Below are 23,906 nucleotides of genomic sequence, written 5' to 3' on the forward strand. Positions count from 1 at the left end.
AGAACACTCCCCTCCAGAAGCTGAAACTGAACACACGACTCTTCGGCTGTTGGCAAAGAGCAGTGAAACCCATTGGAAATACAGGATGGTGTGTGTGTGTGTGAAGAGGGATGGCAATGGTGGGTGGGTAGGAGGGATGGTGGGGAGGGGTGAGGGGACAGGTGGGCTACAAGGCGGGACATTTGGCGAGGGGATGGTGGAGGAGTCTGAGGCGGGATGGGCGCGGGGGGTCTGAGGGGATGTCGGGGGGCGGGGGCTGAGAGGGGGTGTCGGGGGACGGGCGGGTGTGAGGAGGGACGGGGGTGCAGGCTGAGGGGGCTGGCGGGGGTGAGGAGGGACGGGGGTGCGGGCTGAGGGGGATGTCGGGGGACGGGCGGGGGTGAGGAGGGATGGGGGGTACGGGCTGAGGGGATTGTCGGGGGACGGGCGGGGGTGAGGAGGGACGGGGGGGTGCGGGCTGAGGGGATTGTCGGGGGACGGGCGGGGGTGAGGAGGGACAGGGGTGCGGGCTGAGGGGGATGTCGGGGGTCGGGCGGAGGTGAGGAGGGACGGGGGATGTCGGGGGACGGGCGGGGGAGAGGAGGGACGGGGGGTGCGGGCTGAGGGGGATGTCGGGGGACGGGGGTGCGGGCTGAGCGGGGGTGAGGTCGGTATAGCTGGAGCCGGCTGGGCCCTGGGCGCCCGTGGGAAGCTCCCGCGCGGAGGCACGGCCTGGCCTGACACGCAATGGCACTGCCCCGCCTCCCCGCTGCCGCCGTTGCAGGAAGCCGGAAGCGGCGGGAACAAGCGTTAGCTTGGCACGGCCGGGCGGGAGACGCGGATCGCGGTGCTGGGACGGGGCCCCTGCTTGCAGGTAGGGCAGGGCCGGGCCGGGCCGGGCCGGTCCCGCGGGGGAGGGGTGGCGGGTCTAGGGGCGGTCTCAGCGCTGTGGTGGGAGCCGGGGTTAGGGCCGCTGCCTGAGGCTGGGCTGTGACAATCCGGGGCCGAGGGGGGGGCGGGGATCAGGCCCGCCAGTGACTTTCCGCGTGAGCTCGGGACCGAGTGGGGAGAGGGAACAGGAGCCAGCCCGGTGAGCCCGCCCCTCCTGGGGGCAGCCCGGCGGCTGCGCTCCAGCCCCCCAATAGCCCAGTGCTATGCTGGTCCCCCACCGTCCCGGTGACCTGACCAGGCCCCGTGTCGTCTGCCCCCGGTGCTGGGAGTGGGGCAGGTCAGTAAGGCATCTTTGGTTCCCCAAGCTGGGCTCTAGTCCCAGGGCAGCGAGCATCAGCCTGGGGCTCGCCTTGGGGTAACACGCTGGTGAGTTGTGGTCGCGTTTGTGAGATTTTCAACCTCTTAAATATTAAACACAACAAAATTCTTTGGTACTGGAGCGAGAGATTTTACAAGCTGCCTTTAAAGTCTGTCCAGATGGAGGAGGGAGTCTCCCTGTAAGTGATATACATGGTGGGCAAGGCATTGAGTTGGTGCCTGGATGGGACTCCAAGAACAGTATCCTGATTTGTTCATGGATGTATATGAGCTTTAATGACCTCATCTCAAAACGGAACCACAGTTCATTCAATTATTTCAGGGATTCTCAAACTGGGGGTTGGGACCCCTCAGGGGGTTGCGAGGTTATTATATGGGGGGTTATGAGCTGCTAGCCTCCACCCAAAATCCTACTGTGCCTCCAGCTATTTATAATGTTAAATATATAAAAATGTGTTTTTAATTTATAAGGGGTGTTGCACCCAGAGGTGAAAGGGGTCACCAGTACAAAAGTTTGAGAACCACTGAATTATTTTATGTTTTTAAATCTTGTAATCTCTTCAACTAGGTCCCTATGGGAAAGGGGGGCAGGGGGTTAAGGAGATGGGAAATATTATCTTTTGTGGAATACAAGCTTTCAAACTTTCATTTAAGAAAATAATTCCAGCTGTTGGAATAATTGCAGCTTTTGGATGTTGTGAAGGCCGAGACTATAACAGGATTCAAAAAAGAATTAGATAAGTTCATAGAGGAGAATAAAAAAAGGCAGTTAGAGACAAAAAGATATCCTACTGAGGAAAATAGAAAGGAATAAACTTTAGCAAGTCAGGTTCTATGATTCTAAGTACTGTAGTGCAATCTCTTTATCATGAAAGTGCAGCTTACAAATGTTTTTTTTGTTACATAACTGCACTCAAAAATAAAACATTGTAAAACTTTAGAGCCTATAAGTCCACTCAGTCCTACTTCTTGCTCAGCCAATCGTTAAGAGAAACAAGTTTGTTTACATTTATGGGCGATAATGCTGCCTGCTTCTTGTTTACAATGTCACCTAAAGTGAGAACAGGTGTTTGCATGGCATTGTTGTAGCCACCATCACAAGAGCTTTACATGCCAGATGCGCTAATGATTCATATGTCCCTTGATGCTTCAACCACCATTCCAGAGGACATGCGTCCATGCTGATGACAGGTTCTGCTCAATAATGATCCAAAGCAGTGCAGACTGACGCAGGTTCATTTTCATTATCTGAGTCCGATGTCATCAGCAGAAGATTGATTTTCTTTTTTGGTGGTTTGGGTACTGTAGTTTCTGCATCAGAGTGTTGCTCTTTTAAGACTTCTGAAAGCATGCTCCACACCTCATCCCTCTCAGATTTTGGAAGGCACTTCAGATTCTTAAATCTTGGGTCGAGTGCTGTAGCTATCTTTAGAAATTTCACATTGGTATCTTCTTCGCATTTTGTCAAATTTGCAGTGAAAGTGTTCTTAAAATGAACTGTATGTGCTGGGTCATCATCCGAGACTACTATAACATGAAATATATGGCAGAATGTGGGTAAAACAGAGCAGGAGACATACAATTCTCCCCCAAGGAGTTCAGTCACAAATGTAATGAATGCATTTTTTTTTAAACAAGCGTCACCAGCATGGAAGCATGTTCTCTGGAACGATGGCCGAAGCATGAAGAGGCATATGAATCTTTAGTGCATCTGGCACATAAATATCTTGCGATGCCACCTACAACAGTGAATTGAAAAATACTGTTTCTTTTGTTTAATCACACGACAGCCCTAGTTGAAACTATTGTAAATAACAGAATTATTAGACACACAGATGGATATGATGTGTTGGGGAAAACTCCATGTGGCTTTTCACCAATCTATTAGAATTCTGGGGGGGTGGGGGGGGAAGGCTGTTAAAGAATCATGTGGACAAGGCTGATCCAGTATATACAGTGTACTTGAACTTTCAGAAAGTCTTTGACAGGGTCCCTCACCAAAGGCCCTTGAGCAAAGTAAGCAGTCATGGGATAAGAGGGAAGGTCCTCTCATGGATCAGTAACTGATTAAAAGACAGGAAATAAAGAGTAGAAATAAATGGTCAGTTTTCACAGTGGAGAGAGGTAAAAAGTTCGGTCCCCCAAGGATCTGTATTGGGATCAGTCCTGTTCAACATGTTCATAAATGGTTTTGAAAAAGGGGTAGACAGTGAGGTGGCAAAGTTAGCAGACAATGCAAAATTACTCAAGATACTTAAGTCTAAGGCCGACTGGAAAGAGTTACAAAGGTATCGGAAAACTGGGTGACTGGATAACAAAATGACAGATGAAATTCAATGTTGATAAGTGCAAAGTAATGCACGTTGGAAAACATATTCCAACTATACCTACAAAAATGAAAGGGTCAAAATTAGCTGTTACCACTCAAGACAGAGATCTTGGAGTCATTGTGAATAGTTCTCTGAAAACATCTGCTCAGTCAGCCAAAAAACCCCAACCCTAACAATGTTAGAATCTATTAGGAAAGGTATAGATAAGGAGATAGTAAATATCATAATGCCCTATATAAATCAATGGTATGTCCATGCCCTGAATATGGGTGCAGTTCTGGTTGCCCCATCTCAAAAAGATATATTAGAATTGAAAAAAGTACAGAGAAGGGCAACAAAAGTGATTAGGGGGATGGAACAGCTTCCATATGAGAAGAGATTAAAAGGACTGGGAGTTTTCAGCTTAGAAAAGAGACAATGAAGGGGCGATATGATAGAAGTCTACAAAATCATGAATGGTGTGGAGAAAGTGCATAAGGAAGTGTTATTTACCCCTTCACACAACACAAGAACCAGGTGTCACCTAATGAAATTAATAGACAGCAGGTTTAAAAATAAACAGAAGGAAGTACTTCTTCACACTTCTTCACACACTGAGCTCGTTGCCATGGGATGTTATGAAAGCCAAAACTATAACTGGGTTAAAAAAAGAATTAGATAAGTTCATGGAGGATAGGTCCATCAGTGGGTATTAGCCAAGATGGCCAGGGATGCAACCCCATGCTCTAGGTGTCCCTAACCCTTTGACTGCCAGAAGATGGGACTGAACAACAGTGGATGGATCACTTGATGAATTGCCCTGTTCTGTTCATTCCCTCTGAAGTGAACAGGATACTGGGCTAGATGGACCATTGGTGTGACCCCGTCTGACCCTTATGTTCTTAAGATCTTGGGGGCATAGTTAATGTCTTAAGTGTTTGTACAACTAGCACATTGTAGGTTTTGGGCATCTTCATAATACAAATAATAATATTTGCCTGGGAGGAGGCCCAAAAAGCTGAAGCAGAGAGAAGGACAGCAGACTAGAAGCCAGGAGTTTCAGAGAAAAAGAATGCTCCTCCTTTCCAGGGGGTAAAGGCTTTTGAATTTACTAGAAACAACAATGGATGAGTTCCCAAGAAGAGTACCTTAGTAGGAATCCCAGCAGCTTTGGTGTGGGGATGGTCAGACTTTGCCTTCGCCTCTAGGCATTGCCCCTAGACAGAGGGACCTCTCAGCTTTAAGTCTTCCGGCTATTAGAGCAGTGGTCTCCAAACTTTTTTGATCGCGCACCCCTATCAGTAAAAAAATTTTGAGCACGCACCCCCTGCCGCGCCGGCTCTACCATTTTTGCTGAAGCAAAAAAAAAAATGGTGCTCGGACTCCCGCCTGAACTGCCGAAGCAAAAAAAAAAAAAAAAAAGCACTCCTCCTGCCGCGCACCCCCAAGGATCCTCTTGCGCACCCCACTTTGGTGACCACCGTATTAGAGGTCTGGTAAATTTTTCAAGTCCTAGGTATTATGCATGCAAAGCAAAACTGGGTCAATTCCTCCTGCTGACTAACATACAAGAAAGAGCACTAAACTTCTCATCTCAACCAAAGCAGTCAATGCTCCGCCCACTAGAAGATCAAAAATTAAATCAAAATAATCCACAATCCATTCCTACTATATACAATCCTTTCCTGGATTCACCAAACACTAACCTGCTGACAAATAGAGCAAACCTCCCCACCAAAAACTGAAAAATGGTCAGGATGCTAAACCAAAACCTAAAATATCAATATATGAGTCATTGGGAAGAACAAATTAAATCAAATAGTAAGCTAGACTGCTTTAGGTCTCTATACAGAACTACTTCCTCATCAGTGATCATAACCTAGAAGTGAAAATGAAACAAAGTTTTTAGAGCTAGTTCAGAAAGACGCAGTCATGCAGGGAGGACAAAGGACAGGTTGAGACGGAGACATTCTACTCTAATGTCCAAGGTACAAAGATGTGTGAGAAATTATTCCTAGCAATTTGAAAAAATAAGTTTTAATGAAAAATCCGCTCCCTCACTCTGGGGAAAAAGGAGAGAGATTACAGAAGAGGCAATGTGTATCTTTTCTGGCATTTTTAGTATGTTTCATTTTTTCTTTCTCAGTTTTTGCCTTACCTTGTATACTTTTCTTTTGTCCCGCTATGTTGTGTACTATGTGCTCTGTATTGTCCACTTCTCCCCAAAGTTTTAAATGCACTCTCTCTTTCTGGGTGCCTCCATTTTAGTAACATCAGTCAGTATCATCCTAGTTGTAAATCTTTAAGGGAGAGAAAAGAGTGAGTGGATTTGGGAAGAAGAAGAGGAGGTGGTGGTGGTGGTAAAGAGAGAGACAAAAAAGAGGAAGTAATAGATGCTGCATACACATAAAAAGATACATTCTGAACTATTATAACAAAAAAGGAGGAGTGAAGCCAGAATGGGAAAGGAAGCAAATCAAAAGGAAGGAAAAGATGTAGGAAGTTATATTTTTAGAAGTTAACTAGAAAGTTGATTGAAGATTGTTAAAAGCAGGTCAGAATACGGTCACTGCCTCTATGAAATTTTAAAGGAATAAAACAGTATCATCCTATTATTCCTTTAAATTGAGGTTTGTGATGTTGGGGGAATGGTTATTTTTTTACCTTGGCTAGGGTGAAACCAGAGTAAGTTGCAATGGTGTATTGTATTAGTTAGGAAGGAATATATGGGCCCCAAAACCAAAGGTGTTAATATGACCCTGTAAATGTCCAACCTGAAACTGTTTTAAATAAGGTTCAGGGTTTGGAATGCAAAGATCTGAGCCCACTTAATACGATGGCAAACTCATTATTAAACATTTTAAAACCCTTTATTAAAGATACAGGGGGAAAACAGAAAGTTAGAGCATTTGAAATGTAAAGTATTAAGTAAGGCTTTCATTTTAAAAACATCCCTTATTCCCTTCAGCTGTGAAGAGTCTTTAGAACAGAGGTGGCCAACCTGAGTGCCAAAGAGCCACAGTAATCAGCAGCCCCTCCCCCCCCCATCAGCTCCCAGCACCTCCCACCCACCGTTAGCCCTGCTGATCAGCACCTCCCGCTCCCTCCCTGAACCTCCCGAAACAGCTGATCCGGGTGTGCAGGAGGCTGTGGGGTGGGGAGGAGCGAAGGCATGGCAGGCTCAGGGGAGGGGGCGGGAAGGGGTTGAGTAGGGGTAGGGCCTGTGGCAGAGCCAGGGGTTGAGCAGTGAGCACCCCCTCGGCATATTGGAAAGTTGGCGCCTGTAGCTCCAGCCCCAGAGTCGGCGCCTATACAAGGAGCTGCATATTAACTTCTGAAGAGCTGTATGTGGCTCCAGAGCCACAGGTTGGCCACCCCTGCTTTAGAAGATTACAAAAATAGAAAAAGAACACCCTTGTGTGCAGTCTTTTAGATGGTACTGAAGATAGTAATTACTGTTATTTTTGAGAAAAGTTAGCTGAGATGGGCTGGAGCTGGTATTGTTGCTGTTATTAACGTCCATTCATAGGAAAACAACCTTCCCCTTCTCTTGTCTTTTAGCCAGCCAGCATTCACCAGAGCTAGCTTTTCCTCCTGAAGTCTCTTTTTGAAGACCCCAGAAAGGGAATGATGGGCAGAATAGCTCAGTGGTTCTCAACCAGGGGTACACATACCCCTGGGGGTATGCAGAGGTCTTCCAGGGAGTACATCAACTCATCTAGGTATTTGGCTAGTTTTACAACAGGCTATATAAAAAGCACTAGCAAAGTCAGTAGAAACTAAAATTTCATAGAGGCAGTGACTTGCTTATACTGCTCTATATACTATACACTGAAATGTAAGTACAATATTTATATTCCAATTGATTTATTTTATAATTATATGGTAAACATGAGAAAGTAAGCAATTTTTCAGTAATAGTGTGCTGTGACACTTTTGTATTTTTATGTCTGATTTTGTAAGCAAATGGTTTGTGAGTTGAAATTTTGGATATGCAAGATAGCCTCCTGAAAGGGGTACAGCCTGGAAAGGCTGAGTGCCACTGGAATAGCTCATCCCCTCCACCCCCCAATTAGGCCTAATTTCCAACAAAACAGTTTTGGTCTGTTTATTTCCAGTCCAGCACTTCTCTTGTTTACCAGGCATGACCTTAACATAGTCCTTGAATTATATCAGTAGGCCTTTTTGTTTAGGTTAATACAGTCTTATTTCCTTTTGCACCTTCTCGCATCAACATTTGTTGTTATAGGTTAGAGACATTTTATAAACTTTCTCTAACTTTTTACAGTTGAACTCACAATTAGTGTACATTTGTAGGCCCAATCATCACAAGTGCAAGCTTTTGTTTGCACCAAGGCGCCACGTGTACATTAAGCATTTCCACTGGTGTAGCTATATCAGTGTGGTTACATCAGTACAAATATCCTAGGCTTAGATCTGATTCCTATTTTCACTGTTTGAGATTTTTGTCAATATTTTGTACCATATTGTAAATGGTTTTCCTGTCTGCTAGATTTTTGTCATCCATCAAATGAAGTCCTAGATCTGATAGTGTGCTAGTCTGTTTTGTAGGGTGCTATGGCTCATGCAATTCTTTTCTACTGGTCTTCATACATTACTTTTAAAAATAAGAGTGGAGGTGGACAAGGGAACCTCTTACGTAAAAATGTCACATTTGAATCTTTTGGGCTGTGAGATGATCACTTTCTAGTCAGCCATTAAATTGTTTAGTTTTTGAATAAAATTGGTAAAGACAGAATTCTTTGTGTACTTACAGTCTATGTGCACTTTTCTGCTGAACAAAAAAGATTCAGTAGATTTGACTCTTGGCAAGAGGTAGTCATCATGCAAAGCAGCAATCCCATCTTCACTACATCCATGCCACCTGGCACATCGCAGGTAGTGGGTCTCATTATCTGGAAGACATTTTTAGTCCAATGTTTTTTTCAAGCTTTTTCGTAGCATGGACCTTGTTTTAATACAGAAACTGCCCCAGATTGCCTCAGGGACCTGTCTCATGCCATTCAGGTCTGCATAACATCTCTTTGGCATCTACAGCAGTTACCAATATGGGAAAATTATGTTTGACTAGGTACTTTTAGTAGAGCTGGTTGAGAATTTTTGAAGTTTTGATGAAAATATGTCACAGAAGATTTCCACTGTTTTTTGACCAGCTGTTATTTTGAGTTGTCTTTAATGCCTTTTAGCAGCTTGAGAAAGGAGGAGGACCCACCAGCACCATGTGACCAGCCAGATTGCCACCCAATTTGTGTACTGTACTGCTGTCTTTTGTGCTATATGGAGCCCTTCTTCCCTAGCCCATGTGTTAAGAATAAGTAATGATGGAAATAGATAAAATACAGTAGATTGGAGCTGCTTCATAACTTTAGATCTATTTTGCAAGAATTCCAAGTCTTTACCTGGTGACTCCGCCCTTCACACATTACAAGATGATTGGACTTGTCTAAATGCCTTGGGGCTGGCTTATAAGAAACACTTTACACATATATTCTCATTAAGGTACTGTACATTACTAATATTAGAAGTTATTACAAGTAGAAACTTGTTCAGCCAAAATCATTTGAAAATTCCTGTTTTAATGCGGTGTTCCCCTGGGTACTATTAGAAAGTCAGGCCCCTGCCTGTGCTAAGCACCGTAATGTGACTGATTAACTTGATATTGCAGCACAACTTCCTCCACTCTGTTCATTTTCCTGTGGTAAAATCTCTTCTGTGTTGTTACAGACTTTCTTTGCTGTTGTATAAACCAATGATTTCTTCAAACAGAGTTGAACAACTTAGATGATAAATATGTTTCCCTTAGATCTCTCTAAGAACAGGAAGTTCTTTTATATCTTCTTCCTGCTATCACAGGGGTGTGGGGGTTTGATAGTGCTTTTCATAAGAAGAGTAAGGAGGCTTTTCTTGGGGGCTGGCGGGGAAGGGGGATGGGGGGGGGGAAATCCTGATACTATGAATGACCAAACTGAACTAATTCAGGTTATCCTTAACTCTGAAGTGTTCATAGTTTTGTGTTCCATAATTTATGGTAACTTACTGTTTTCTTTAGGCATTGGCAGTGCACACAGTATGTGAGATATTACACTTTTTGGAGACGCTCTAAAAGCTGGTTGTATTGGACTTCTGCTGAAACAATGAGTATTATAGTATTGGTTGTGTATGAAAAATTAGAGATTTGCTTTAATTAAAATAGATATGTTGTGGGCCTTTTTTAAATTTGGAAAACTTAGAATCTCTTATTAAAATCAGGAATTAATTCATAACATGATTGAGTTATATTATTAATAATTGGGGAAAACTATCCAGGGAAATGCTGCTTGTCTGGCACACCTGTTGTCAGAAGCAGTTTAGAACCCATTTGAGGGCTAGGAATGGGACTCTGGTTGCTGACAATTTTCCTTTATACCATGCTAGTATAAGAGAGTTGAGCCGCTTATCATCTGTATCTTTTCAAGGACAGCATATACGGTGGCTTTTATTTATGTTACTTAGGCCCTTATTCTGTAGGATACTTTATTCAGGTGCTGGGGTCTGCCTGTGCAAAACATGGGCATTCTGATCTATATAGGTCTTTACACTGTCTGTCTCCTCACTGTAGTATCTGAGCGCCTTCCAGTAGTGCATGTTGTCTGTTCTCTCATCCTCTCCTCAGGTGGAGGAGCATGTGCAGTGGAGTGTCTTGTTTAGGTAGGGAGTTTGGATTGGTTTGTTTTTTATACATATATCTGTTGCTATGTGTTTTTATTAGAGAAGGTGAGGTGAAAAGTGTGCTTTGCACTTTAAGTGGAAAGTGGCTAGGGTGACCAGCCGTCCTGATATCGAGCAGTTTGTCCCGCGTCCCGACCGAAGTATGGTCGGGACGCCATTTGTCCCGATATTTTGTTTCGGGCGCTTTTTACGCGCCCCCCCCCCCCCTTTGTTACTTAGGCAGCGGTGACCGGCAGGGGGAGTAGGGGGAGTGCCTTTTCAATTGTTACACTCACTCGGCATGTCCGGGTCTTTGTCGGCACTTCGTCGGCGGGTCCTGCAGTCGCTGACAGTATTCAGCGGCGGGTACTTCCTTCTTTGGTGGCAAGGTTTATTATCCGCCGCCATGCTGCCAAAGACCGTCAGCGACTGAAGGACCCTCTGCCGAAGTGCCGCCGAAGACTCGGACGGGTGACTGTAACAATTGAAAAGGCGTTCCCCCTGCGGCGGTCCCGATATTTTGGAATTCTCATCTGGTCACCCTAAAAGTGGCAGGGTTTGTGGTGGTCCTTAGTTCCTGGGGGAGGGGGGAAAGGGGGGCCATTCCACAGTCTCAGACTGTCCCCAAGAAAGTTCCGTCTCCCACACAAGTGAGCTTTACTGTGGTTGTAGAGTTCCATTGTGCCAGAAGAGTGAAGCTGTTGACCCAGTCTTTGTTTCGGAGCTTTAGATGGTCTTTTGGGCACCCTGGGCCCAGGTCATGGACCACTTGGGAGAAAAAATTGAGACCTTGTACTTGATTTAAAGTTCTATGGGAAGCCAGTGTAGAGAGCAAAGGACAGATCTGATGTGCTCACAGTAGCCTGTGTTGCTGAGAAAAGAGACTGCAGCATTTTCTACTAATTGGAGTTTCCAGAGTGCTGAAGGTTCCATGCCCACCTCTGCATTGCTGTACTCCAGCCAAGTGATGATGAAGGCATGAATAACTGAGGCCAGGTCTTTGTCCACCAGGATAGGATGGAGTCTCATAGCCAGCTGGAGATGGTAGCTATCACTACTTGTTGCGGTTGCTATGTGAGAGCTCAGTGAGGAATCCAAGAGTACTCCTAGACTATGGATTGAGTTGACCAGTTTTGCAAATCGTTATTTTTATTAGATTTTAAAGGAATCTTTCAGCTTGAAATTTTAATTAAAACAAATGCGTTTAAAAGTAGTTTCAGGGATTACATCTGCTCCTGCACCCCTTGCTGCCTTTTGTGAGCTCACAATCGCAGGAAAATTCCCAGACTATAGCTGGGGAAACAATTTAATTGACTCTACCCAAAATGATCTAAAATTAAGAAAGCAAAAAAACTTGAGAATTGGAGAAAAATCACTAGTTTCTTTCAGTTGTAATAGTTATTACTTCTAACATGTAGTTGAAAATATTAGAGTTTACATTGGTTCTTTAATTATCTACTCATGTGAAACTAGCTTCTTGGAACCTACCCGTCTGGAGCATCCATACTTACACTGAGGTAGGGCCATATCTTTCAGTACTCCTGTCATACTTCCTGGGGTTACCCAGAGTTGTGAGGCACTTCGCTACTACCTGCCCATGCCCTTACCAGGAGAAAGCCTTGTCTGAGCCTGACAGGGGTCAGAACCCCACTCTACCAGCCACAGGCAACACAAGCACTCCTCCCTCAGCCTACTCAGGCTCCGCTCTTCCTCTGCAGGTTAGCGTTAGACACACTTTAGCCCTCAAGCCCTTTGAGGGTACCCCTGAAGTGTCCAGCCCCATGTCCACTGGATGCTCACAGAATTCACAAATCCACTGCTCCCAAAAGAACAGTACCCCCAGCTCACCAGTTACACCTCAGAGCATAGCTCTGCTTGATACACAGCTCTTATATGTTTATAGTGAAAACAAGTAAAAATGTATTTAATAAAATGTAGAAGTTTGAGGAGAGCCAATAAAAGTATTGAAAACAAATGGATAAATATAAAATAAAAACATAACACATGATCTAGAATCTAGACTTACTTAATTAGTTTCTGTCATATCATATAGAGCAAAAGCTTATCCAAAACCCTTCCAGCATTTGTGACAGGGTCTGCTCACCACTAATAGTCCTCCTCCTGGCCATCCTGGGGATTGGCTCTGCCAGACATTGCACCCTTCTCTGGCAGTGTCTTCACCCATCCTGTCTCGCCCTGTGGCCCCTCTTGCTCCAGGAATCGCAGCCTCCTCTTTGGGACTCAGCCTCTGCCTGGGTCACCATACATATTCCCCTATTGGGGGTGATGTAACAAAGTCTTTTCTGGACAAACCATCCCAGGCAGTCTGCTGGGGGCACCAGCTAAAGGGAAGAACACGTGATCTCCCCATGTGACATCCCCACATGACTCCACCCCGCCCCCAGCCCAGGGCTCCCACGCTCTCCCCATCCCCTCCCCACCCCACATTACTGGGGGAGCTCTGTCCTCCCATTGTGCCAGCTCTGAGCATATCAGGGGGGCAGGGCAGGGCTCCGGCTCACTTGGCCGCTGTCCCCAGAAGCTGAGCCTGGGTGGGAGGCAGCCTGCTGCTGCCATAGCCAGCCTCTGTCCCAGTCAGCCGCTATGCTGCACTGGGCGGGCAGCATCCCAGGCAGTGGGGCTAGAAGAAGCTCTGTTCCCTCCTCTTCTCTTCTGGCCCCACCCCTCCTCTCCCTCCAGGGCCAGCTGCTGGGGGGGGGGGGGGGAGAGGAAGAGAGAGGGGGCACTTGACCCTTCATGCCCCTCCAACAAGTCGTCTCTGCAGCCAGGCCTGTCCTCTACTTTGGATTCCAGCTCAGGGGCCCTCCCGTCAGCAGCCAAGGCCTGCACTGTCCTACCTTGCTGCTTACCCCTGGGCCTTCTCCTACCTTCCTGGCTTCCCTGTTCTCTGGGTTCACCAGCCTCCCTCATCTCCAGGAATAACTGTGAACTAACCTTTAGCCCTAACTCACCTCCCTCCTCCCAGGGAGTGACTGCAGCCCCCTTCTGCTGTCTGCGCCCTGGCTTTAAGGAAGTCTTGCCTGTTTCTGTCCAGCTGAGCCTGGTCCCAATCAATCCTCTACTCCCTGGCTGCTCCTCCAGGTGCAGCCGATGGAGTTAGTTGGACCACCTGGCCATATAACCCCTTCCAGTCTTGTGTGGGGTAGACACCCCATCACAGCATATTACAGCTAGTCTTGGCTGTGATCTTCCTTTCATGAGAAAAATCATGCTATCCTCTTGCCTCCACAGTGGAAGGATATTCTCTCTTTCCTTGCAATACCAGATGTATCACCTCCTGCTGTGTGGTCCTTTCTATAGCTTTCACAATCTGTTATTTATTTTGCAACTTTGATTAGTTGGTGGCTCCATATGCAAATAGACTTCCATTGTGAGACATACAATGCACAATATATACCTGACCAGACAGAGAAAGGTAAGAGACTCCTAATCCCATGCCTGAACAGAATCTGTCCACAGACTGTCACATCCTGGTCACCCGCCTTTAACTTTAAGAACATAATTTTCAGTGTAGCTCTAAGTTCCCTGTAAGCTGCGCAGCAGCCTATTTAGCGCCACACAGGTGCTCAGGGAACCCACCTGGCCAGGACCTGCCAGGGAATGGGCGCCCCAACCTAGCGCGGCCCCCAACCTGCTGTGGCCGGTGGCGGTGCGCCTCAGCCCCAGACCTGCCACAGCCTGGGGAGGGGCGTCCCGAACCCAGGCTCGGTCCGGACCTGCTGTGGCCGGGGGAAGGGCGCCTCTCCCCCCAGCCCAGGTGCTGCTGCGGGGAGAGAGAGCTGAGGGGGAGTCCTCTCTCCCCGCCATAGCCCCGGAGCAGCCTTCTGCACCCCAAACCCCTCATCCCCTGAGCGCACACCCAAACCCTCTGCCTCAGCCCTGAGCCCCTCATCCCCAGCCTCACCCCAGAGCCCGCACACCCAGCTGGAGCCCTCACTCCCCCCTGCACGCCAAACCCCTGTCCCAGCCCTGATCCCCTTCCAGCAGTCTGAACCCCTCAGCCCCAGCTGAAGCCCCCTCCTGCACCCCAAATCCCTCATCCCCGGCCCCACTCCAGAGCCTGCACCCCCCAGCCGGAGCCCTCACACCCTTGCACCCCAACCCTCTGCCCCAGCCCTGAGCTCTCTCCCACACTCCGAACCCCTCGACCCCACCCCACCACATGAATTTTGTTATGTGCACCAATATGAAGGTGATGTTTCACACATCACCTCGATATTGGTGCACATAACAAAATTCATTCTGCACATGTGTGGGAAAAATTAGAGGGAACACTGGTGTAGATACATAATTTCTTAAATATTATCCATACATACATTTCCATGTAAGCTACTGGCTCTTGGTAAAGACCTTACATGCCACTCTTTTGTTAATTATTATGCATGTACCTGACCAAAGGATCCCTATTAAACCTCGTGCATCCCCTCTGTGTCAGTTGGCATCAAAAGGACCCTGGGTCACAAACTCCTTATTTCAGAGATCACAAAAACAATGAGTAGTCCAGTACTCCATGCATCTGAAGAAGTGGGTTTTTTACCCATGAAAGCTTATAGTCAAATAAATTTGTTAGTCTTTAAGGTGCCACCGGACTCCTCATTGTTTTTGTGGATACAGACTAACACGGCTACTTCAGATATTTGATATCACATAAACCTGCCATTATCTCACTTCCATTGTGCAGTTTCTCAGATATGCTGAACCATGGAACTTATAGAAATGTTGCTTCTCTTAAAGGAAAGACACAATTCCCACATTATTTGAAACCTTTTGTATTATTTTCCTCTATCTTTTATGGTCTCTTTGTGCCACATTTAGAAGCTGACAAAAGAATGGTTATTCAGACCTTTATTTGATTTTTAGTTGTTTCTTTCAATTGGAGGAAGGGAAAAAGAAGACTTCAAACTCTGTGACAGATTTTATATCTGAAATGTTAATTTTCATTTCTGGTAGCATTTAGCTTGCCTTCGTTTCCGTTCTTCCTGCCTCCCCATCTCTCTAATTGGTGGATTTTTAATTCCTCTGTTAATTCTTTAAATCTCTGGAGTAGTGTTTCTCTGTTTCATTAAGAATGTATTGATTTTCCTTTTAATTTTTGTGTGTGCAGTATACTCAGTAACATTTATGTTTTTATTTTTAAGCTTGAAAAGAGAATCGACTAATCGAGAGAAAACATGCAGAGCACTTCCAATTATCTATGGCTTTTATCTGACGTTCTAGGACAAGGAGCCACTGCAAATGTTTTTCGTGGACGACATAAGGTTTGTGTGGAGTAAACAAATTGGTCACCATATAGTAAATATTTTTTTCAAGAACAGGGATCCTTGTATTAATTCTTAAATAGTCTTCTTGTCTTGTTTCCTTTGTTAATGCATGGAAGTTGTTTTTCTTTCATTAATTAAAAGCTATTCGGTGAATACTGCCTATATACTAAATCCACAGGCTGGATTCAGTAAGAAAACAATCATTAAATCTGGCACATGTAATGTGAAAGCCCTTGAAATCTGTTCATCAGCCTTTTATGGAAAAGTTTTGATTTTTTTTTTAATTGGATATGTTTGTGTAAGAAAACAACACAACTTTTATGATATTTTATCTTAATGTCCCTAATAATCAGGAAAAAATGTGTAAGATACATGTTTTTAAACATCTTTATCGTTATTAATAACACAATTAGTATTAATACTGAAATCATTTGTAAAATGTACCATTCTTTTCACTGTGCTTGCTCGATGCCTTTTGCATTTTATCCAGTTTGGACAGTGAAATTAAGCAGTCATTTTCTGGTTCTTATGCACAAGTACGCAATGCTGTTTCTGGTTCTTGTGCACAAGTACGCAATGCTGTTTCTGGTTCTTGTGCACAAGTACAGTGCTGTTGAGTTTCCAACAATGCAGGGAAGTGTTTAAATAAACAAGTAGAAAAGACTCTTTGGGGGCCTAAATTACTAAACGTATATGTCCCCTTTAAATTGGAAATAAATATATATCTGTGTCTTTTTAAAGAAACTGTTATTTCTGAACTCCTTTGGGGGTGGTGGTAATCTTCATTCCAGACAAATATTCTGTTTGGACTCTCTTTACCTAAACTTATTTTCTAATATCTGAATTTATTATTATTTAATATTATGATAGCGCACCAAGGCCCTAGTCAGGTTCAGGTAACCGTTGTGCCAAGTGCTATACAAATACAAAGTAAGACATGATCCCTGCCTCACTATGTTTTTGTTTCCAGGGGTAGATTGGTTTTTAACATTATCCAGAGTGCTTAATTATGTCTTAATTTCTTTAATTGTCATACTGACGTATATAAAAACGGTGAGAAAAATAACCCAACTGCTAATACCTTCTCTTGACTATAAATTATTAACAATCATTTTATAATTTTAAAGGAAAACTGAAAGGATTTTTATCTACCAAGGTGTTTTTTGGGGGGCTTTGGTTTTCCCCTGAAATAGCTCAGGATATCACAAACTGTAAAAGCATATGGAGCTGCACTGCTGTTTGAGATGTAATGGCTATCCAGTGGTGTAGGAAAAAATGCTAAATCCCAGGATTCAGGTCAGCAGATAAATAAAGCCCCAATCCTGTAAACACTTTTACATGATTAGCCCCACTGAATCCGTGTGAATAACTTTCCCCAAGATTGGGGCATAAAGCAGGAATTAATTTTTAAGTGTGTTGTTCTGAACTGTATTAATTGTAGTTTTTAAACCTCTACATACTTGGCTACGGGTTTGGGGCCTTACACAAATTTTCTAGACGAAGATTTTCAATTAGTCTTTGTACAGATACTAAAATCTAAAGTTACCCCTCAGATTTCTCCGTCTTCCAGCTTTGTGAAAAATTATCCCCTAATTGGTGTTCATTACCTGAATGTAGATGGGAGTTGAGGCTGTTCTTTGTCATGAGATTATGTATTTTGTCTCTCTCTCTCAAATTGTCTTGAGTTTGCAGTTCTTTGTTTGTCCTGGCATTGTCTGTTAACAACCCTCAAGTGTTTGTAAAGAAGTAGCTTATCTTGAGCCATTTTTCCTTCCTGCTTGTTTTTCCTTACAGCCCCCTATTAAACTAAACCAATATATTCATATAGTAAACATTCCAATAACCAGATGAACATACAATATTAATAAATTATTGCAGAAAAGCTGCAATTATATCATACTTGTATATAAGTTTGAAAAGTGTTCTGGGAGCCTTCAGGATGACTGATACTATATACATGTTAATTATTAAGGCTTTTTTGTACTTGACTTTGATTTTTTTTAAATAATCTGAATATTTTTCTGATAGAAAACTGGGGATTTATATGCTGTCAAAGTATTTAACAACATAAGCTTCCTTCGTCCTGTGGATGTTCAGATGAGAGAATTTGAAGTATTAAAGAAACTGAATCACAAGAACATTGTCAAATTGTTTGCTATTGAAGAAGAGGTAATTAGCTGATGTGGTTTGTAGTAATGCCATCCATGATCCCTGCATATGTATTTCATGTAAACTCAGCTGTATGGGATAAGGTTGTATTTTTATTAAGAAGTATATAGGAGCCTTTTCCTACTGGCTTCTCTCCTTTTGCTGAGAATCTCACCTGACCTGGAGCCACAGATTGAAAGATAGCAGAGGCTGAGTGGTGATACTGCTACTGAAATACATACCTGACTCCTAACAGCCTAGCACATCAGTACGCTTGCCTTGCTGTCTTTAGCATACAATCAGGTTCAGTGCAACAGGCACTGAATCTGATCCACTGCATCCACATGTGCATATTATGCAAATACTGTCCTAATTTATAAAATCTTAAATTGAAATTATTTAAGATAATAGATTTTAATTACACTACTGTACATTTTTATATTAATATGGAATGCATGCTACTGTCTGATTTGCTCTTGCTTGATAATTTTGCAGCTTATTCACAAACTCTCACTTTTTAAAAATATAAATACGATTTCAGGTGTTCCACAAGATTGTCAGAAGATAGGCATCTTGCTGTATAAAGTTCACATAATGATAGAGCAGACGTAGAATTGCATCCAGGGATGAATTAAAGTAGCACTTCTCAAAGTGAGGCTGGCTAAGGGTTCACAGGAAAATTGCTAAAATGCAGAGGTCGGTAAAGACTTCGGGGAGGGGGAGTAATCGAAGGAGAGAAGTAAAAGTGCTGCTCCAGGCTCTTCTCCCAATGTAGTTCCTCATTTTTCATTTGCCTATACTACCTGCTACTCTGAGAGGGTCATTTTAAAGGTGAAGAAGGGCTAGCACCCATAATTTGTGGCCTCCCTAGTTTCTTCCACACTCAAGATAAATTTTAAAATGGAACCAGTTTTTCTTTTTTCTTTTCTTTTTTTTAAAAGCCATCAGAGTGAGACTTGTATATAAAATAGCATCAGGTTACAAAGCTTGGAAAATAGGAGACTATGACTTGATGTAATCTCTGGCATTATTAACAGTCTTCATATCATTGCCAAAACTTAATATTTTTTATTTTTCAGACAACAACTAGACACAAAGTACTTGTTATGGAATTTTGTCCATGTGGGAGCTTATACACTGTTTTAGAAGAGCCATCTAATGCCTATGGGTTGCCAGAGTCTGAGTTCTTAATTGTGCTGAGAGATGTGGGTATGTGGGATTTAATTTTTTTAACTGTGTCTAATTTGCCCTGTTGCTCAGCTGTTGTTTGGTTTAGTTTGGAATTGGAGTGTTAAAATTCTTAGTTTGACAATATAGATGAAATCATATGGATTATAGTACACCTCTACCCCGATATAATGCGACCCGATGTAACACGAATTCGGATATAACATGGTAAAGCAGCGCTCGGGGGGGGGCGGGGCTGCGCATTCTGGCGGATCAAAGCAAGTTTGATATAACGCGGTTTCACCTATAACGCAGTAAGATTTTTTGGCTCCCGAGGACAGTGTTATATCGGGGTAGAGGTGTATTACTTTTAATCTATATCAACAATGTAGTTGCATTATAAAACTATTTATGATTTTTTTCTAAAAATTAGATTTTTTTAAACACAAAGATTTTTTTTGTCACACATTGGACTGCCTTCTTGACAGATCATCACAGAATAGATTGTGGGGAGTAATCAAGTCCACCAGTATCTGCCCCCTATCGCTGCAGGAAATCTGGCAATTAAAATACGTTCACTTTATCTGCTCAGTGTTCCAAAGGATGATGGCAAAACCCATCGTCATCTCTTGTTTCCTACATTATAGACATTCCTCTGGGAAGAGAATAAGATCACTAAGGATTATAAACTCTTACCTAAAATAATAGACGAAAATAGGTTTCAGGAAAGGCATTTTTGAGAGCAAGACATACCATTATTTGCTGTTTGAAGAAGAAAAGGCAAAGATGATTAGAATAGAGACAATAGGATATTCTAATCCTAGTAGCAGCAGTGGTCCTTGCCCTTCTCCTTTGCACACACTGAAAAACAGTAGTCTATGAAAGTATATATGCTTTTTTGGTATTTTAACATGTGTCCTGTCCGTGTTGATACGTATGTACTAAATGCTGTACAACTCTGTATTTCAGTGGCTGGGATGAATCATCTCAGAGAAAATGGAATAGTGCACCGTGACATCAAACCAGGGAATATAATGCGTGTTATAGGTGAAGATGGTCAGTCTGTTTACAAACTGACAGATTTTGGAGCTGCTAGAGAGTTGGAAGATGACGAACAGTTTGTTTCTCTCTATGGCACAGAAGAATATTTGGTAAGCCATTTAATTTATGACTGATGGACTTGTTGAAGCATGGGATATTTCTTAGGCTAGGTCTACACTAGGGGGAAGGGTTGACCTAAGATATGCAACTTCAACTACGCGAATAGCGTAGCTGAAATCGGCGTATCCAAGGTCGATTTACCTGGCCGTGAGGACGGCGGTGAGTCGACCGCTGCTACTCCCCCGTCAACTCTGCTTCCACCTCTCGCCGCAGTGGACTTCCGGAGTTGACGGCAGAGCGATCGGGGATCGATTTTATCGCATCTACAGACGCGATAAATCGATCCCTGATAGATTGATCACTACCCACCGATCCGGCGGGTAGTGTAGACGTGCCCTTAGTGAAAACTGAATAGCTGAGAGACAGAAACCCAGTTTGGAACTCATTTACCAATGGCACATCTAGTCCGGTAGTTACTGTTATAACATCAATCCTACCTTTTGCATCTTTTGTCATGCCAGGCCTCTGCTGATCTGGGGAACAAGTGCGTTGAGGTCATTTCCTGACCCAGATTCTCCATGTTTCATTGCGTGATATAAAGAATTGCAGCATAGATTTATTAGAGCTTCCTTGCCTCTCCCTCTCTGGATATTTTTAAGTGTTCTCGTGAACTGTTTGGATGATGCTGAGGTATTGCTCAGATCCACTTTCCTGATATTTGTATTGACCAGGCAGTGTGCAAGGGCACTGTAACTTGGAATTTCCAGTGTAGTGTTTTAAAGTCAGAGTATTTTAATTCCAAAAAGAGACAGGCAAGGGAGCCAGTATAGCTAAAATACTTATATTGAATTTGAAAGTAAGTATATTTTTGTGGCAAAACAGAAAACAGTTGTCCCCTCTGCTTCTGTTTACATGCCCCTCACATGCCAGTGTGCTAATACATGTTCTCAATGCTCTTTCTCTGTGTTCTTCTTAATGCATTTTCTGAAATAGTAGTTTTTGTAGTGTTTCTCTTTGTGTGGCTTTTCTCTCCTAATCTGTAATTTCATCTGAATTTTCTTGGCTAAATTCTCTTTACTAGATTTTGAACTTTATTGTAACAAGGGTGGCTATAAATGGCTACTGGCTCTGGCTGAACAATTTTGCAGTATGTTCTTGAAGTGCCTGTAGTTTGAAAAGCTTATGCAAATTCTACAGCAGATGCTAACTTCCCGTTTTGATGAAAGAAATGCTTAGAAAGCTGGTGTGTGTGTCCTGCTGTGGTTGCTTGCTTGAGTTTTGGTGCTTTATAATTGTTTACAAAGCAAGTAGTTCTAAGTTTCCCCTTTTCCCCCCTTAAGCATCCTGATATGTATGAGCGAGCAGTGTTGAGGAAGGAGCATCAGAAGAAGTATGGAGCAACAGTTGATCTGTGGAGCATAGGAGTGACATTTTACCATGCAGCAACAGGGAGTTTACCATTCCGACCTTTTGAAGGGCCTCGCAGGAACAAGGAAGTGATGTGGGTAATTTAGAGGGAGAGTTCTGTCTGTTTATAAATGAATTCAACCAATAAAAATATCTATATCAAGTGTTCTGTGCACACGCACAGAGCAAACAGTGTAAAAATAATGCAAACGCTGGGCAGATTTCATATTTAGCAAGGCTAGTGCCATGGGAAGATTTCATATTTAATAAGACTAGTACCTCGTGCAGCACATTAGACCTAATGATGCAGCAGAGCCTCCAGAAAATTGTGACACTACCTTTTGATGCCTCTTGCCTTCTTTGCTGCACTTGTGGTCCAGTACAATCTGGAAATCTACCTTGTGTAATTTTCTTATGTTACATTCAATTAATTTTGTAGTGTCTAAGATCTTACATTTTCAGTGCTTCAGACTTCTGTTTTAACAAGTAGCTGCCATTTAGGTGTTGTCAAATGACAGCCAGAAATTTGGCCAATTGGGTGGAGGACAATTGGGAGTTCTGGCATTGAAGAAAGTATGGGAGCTGTTTTTGGTATCCAGGAGGCAGTAAAGTCTTTTGCTGCTGAGGAGGAAATGCATCTTGTCATTCTCTCTCCCTTTGCAGACAGGGATTTGGGATAAATTGGAGTAAGAGGCTTAATATTTTTAAATTAAAGTTTAGATGAAGCATGAAAGATGATGTCAGTTAGCTGTTTGAATCTTCCTTATCTCTACACCATGCGTGTGTAAAGTAACGTTTTTCCTAGAGCTAAATACAATTTAATACAGAGTTCTCTCCTTTCACACTTATTCCTAAATTTTCTGTTCAGAGTTAGGAAAAAATTGTGAATGCACAAAATTGTGCCAAAATCTGTGGCTATTTTAATATTAATGTAATCTCTGCTGAACCCAAACTATATTCCTTTTCTCCCAAATGAACATTTTTGATAATATTATGCTATACATTTCCTGGAACCTTGCAAGTTCAAACCAGTAAATGCCTGTACTATACTGACATAAAAATCTGACTTTAACATTTTTATTTTTTCCAGTGAGTTCCTGGCTCCCCTCCTTAATTTTTTTCAATCCTGAGTCAGCCAAAGGGGCTTCTTCAGTTCAGCATAAGGTGTTTCTTTTCATTAAACATTAAGTGTATTATTTCAGCACCCTCTGCCAGTCGGGAGATGAGCCCTGAACATTGTACTCCTACTGAGCAGCAGATTGGCCTAAATTCTTGTACTAGCTTTAGAATTTTTAATTTACATTACAAGGTCCCATTAGAGGATCCATTTACTAGACTTGTATTTGAAGAGATAGTAATTCAGTATTGCATATTTAGTTTGCATATTTATTTTTGTAATATCTCATAGGTATAAAATAATCACTGGAAAGCCTTCTGGTGCCATATCTGGAGTACAGAAAGCAGAAAATGGACCAATTGAGTGGAGTCGAGATATGCCTATTTCCTGTAGTCTTTCTAAGTAAGCTTATTTGAATCTTTTACCAAATACTTCAGTGCTACCTGAGTAAAGTTTTTCTCCTTATTTTCTCAGTATAAGATGTTTGGGACTCTGGCTGTCTCTGACTTTTTTCTTTGAATTTTTACAGCAGCCCTATATTATGTTCTTTTATGGGCTACAAAATGCCTCTCTTTCCGTTCCATCCAAGTGCTTCTGTAACTGTTCATTTACCCAAGAGCACTCAAGTGGTGAAAAAGAGTAATATGGCCAAGAACCAGCCTGTGCAGGGAGGGGGAGAATATGCTATTGCACAGGTAGGCATTAGCTCCATTACCAGAAGAGAGGATAATTATTACTGTGGATATACTGTAGTTTGTCTAAACCTTAAGTTTGACCTCCGTCCTCCTGCCTGAGTGTCCTAAAGTGTCGAGGAGCTAGAAATTATACACATGAATTTAATGGGAAAAAAGTCAGTAGAAAGAGACTTAAACTCTTCCCCTTCCTCCAGAACAGAGTCATCTTTGTAGACCTGATACCTTCCACTTAAATATCCAGTTCTTGATCCCCATAGAGCCTTATGAAAATGTTCTTCCTTGTTGGTATTCCTGTATGTAACATAGGATTTAACATTACAGAATATTATTTGATCATCGGAACCATACCAGGCTAATTTAGGCACAAAAGGACAATTTCCCCTCATATATGTTGCAGTCAAACATTAAAGGAAAAATGAAGGTGTTTAAATCAGAATAATCCAGTTCTCAGTATTTTGGTAACTAATGCCTCATTTCAACAGATGCATAAATTGAAGCATTGGAATGGTTCAGTTGACTTCAATATGATAAATGAGAGAATTAAAATAAGTAAATGAGCCCAAAATACGTAAGTCAATGGAATTGCTCACATTCTTAAAGTTACACACATACCTAAATACCTTGCTGAATCAAGGCCTAATTACTAGGGCTGTCAAGCGATTAAAAAAATTAATCACGGTTAATCATTTGATTAATCGCATTGTTATTAATAGAATCCCATTTA

At 42.9% G+C, this 23,906-nt stretch overlaps 1 protein-coding gene across 1 annotated transcript in view; it reads left to right on the plus strand.

Annotated features, from left to right (window-relative positions):
• The first annotated feature begins 787 nt into the window (after positions 1 to 787).
• The window catches only part of TBK1 (TANK binding kinase 1), a 54,068-nt gene continuing 30,949 nt past the window's right edge, over positions 788 to 23,906 (plus strand). The window contains exons 1-7 of the mRNA XM_065414668.1: positions 788 to 853; positions 15,425 to 15,544; positions 17,576 to 17,716; positions 18,775 to 18,904; positions 19,832 to 20,013; positions 21,304 to 21,464; positions 22,779 to 22,889. Of these exons, the coding sequence (XP_065270740.1) occupies positions 15,458 to 15,544; positions 17,576 to 17,716; positions 18,775 to 18,904; positions 19,832 to 20,013; positions 21,304 to 21,464; positions 22,779 to 22,889 (812 nt within the window). The 5' untranslated portion in view covers positions 788 to 853; positions 15,425 to 15,457. The remainder of the gene's footprint in view (positions 854 to 15,424; positions 15,545 to 17,575; positions 17,717 to 18,774; positions 18,905 to 19,831; positions 20,014 to 21,303; positions 21,465 to 22,778; positions 22,890 to 23,906) is intronic.

Source organism: Emys orbicularis, chromosome 1 (assembly GCF_028017835.1).
Source record: "Emys orbicularis isolate rEmyOrb1 chromosome 1, rEmyOrb1.hap1, whole genome shotgun sequence".
Lineage (NCBI taxonomy): Eukaryota > Metazoa > Chordata > Testudines > Emydidae > Emys > Emys orbicularis.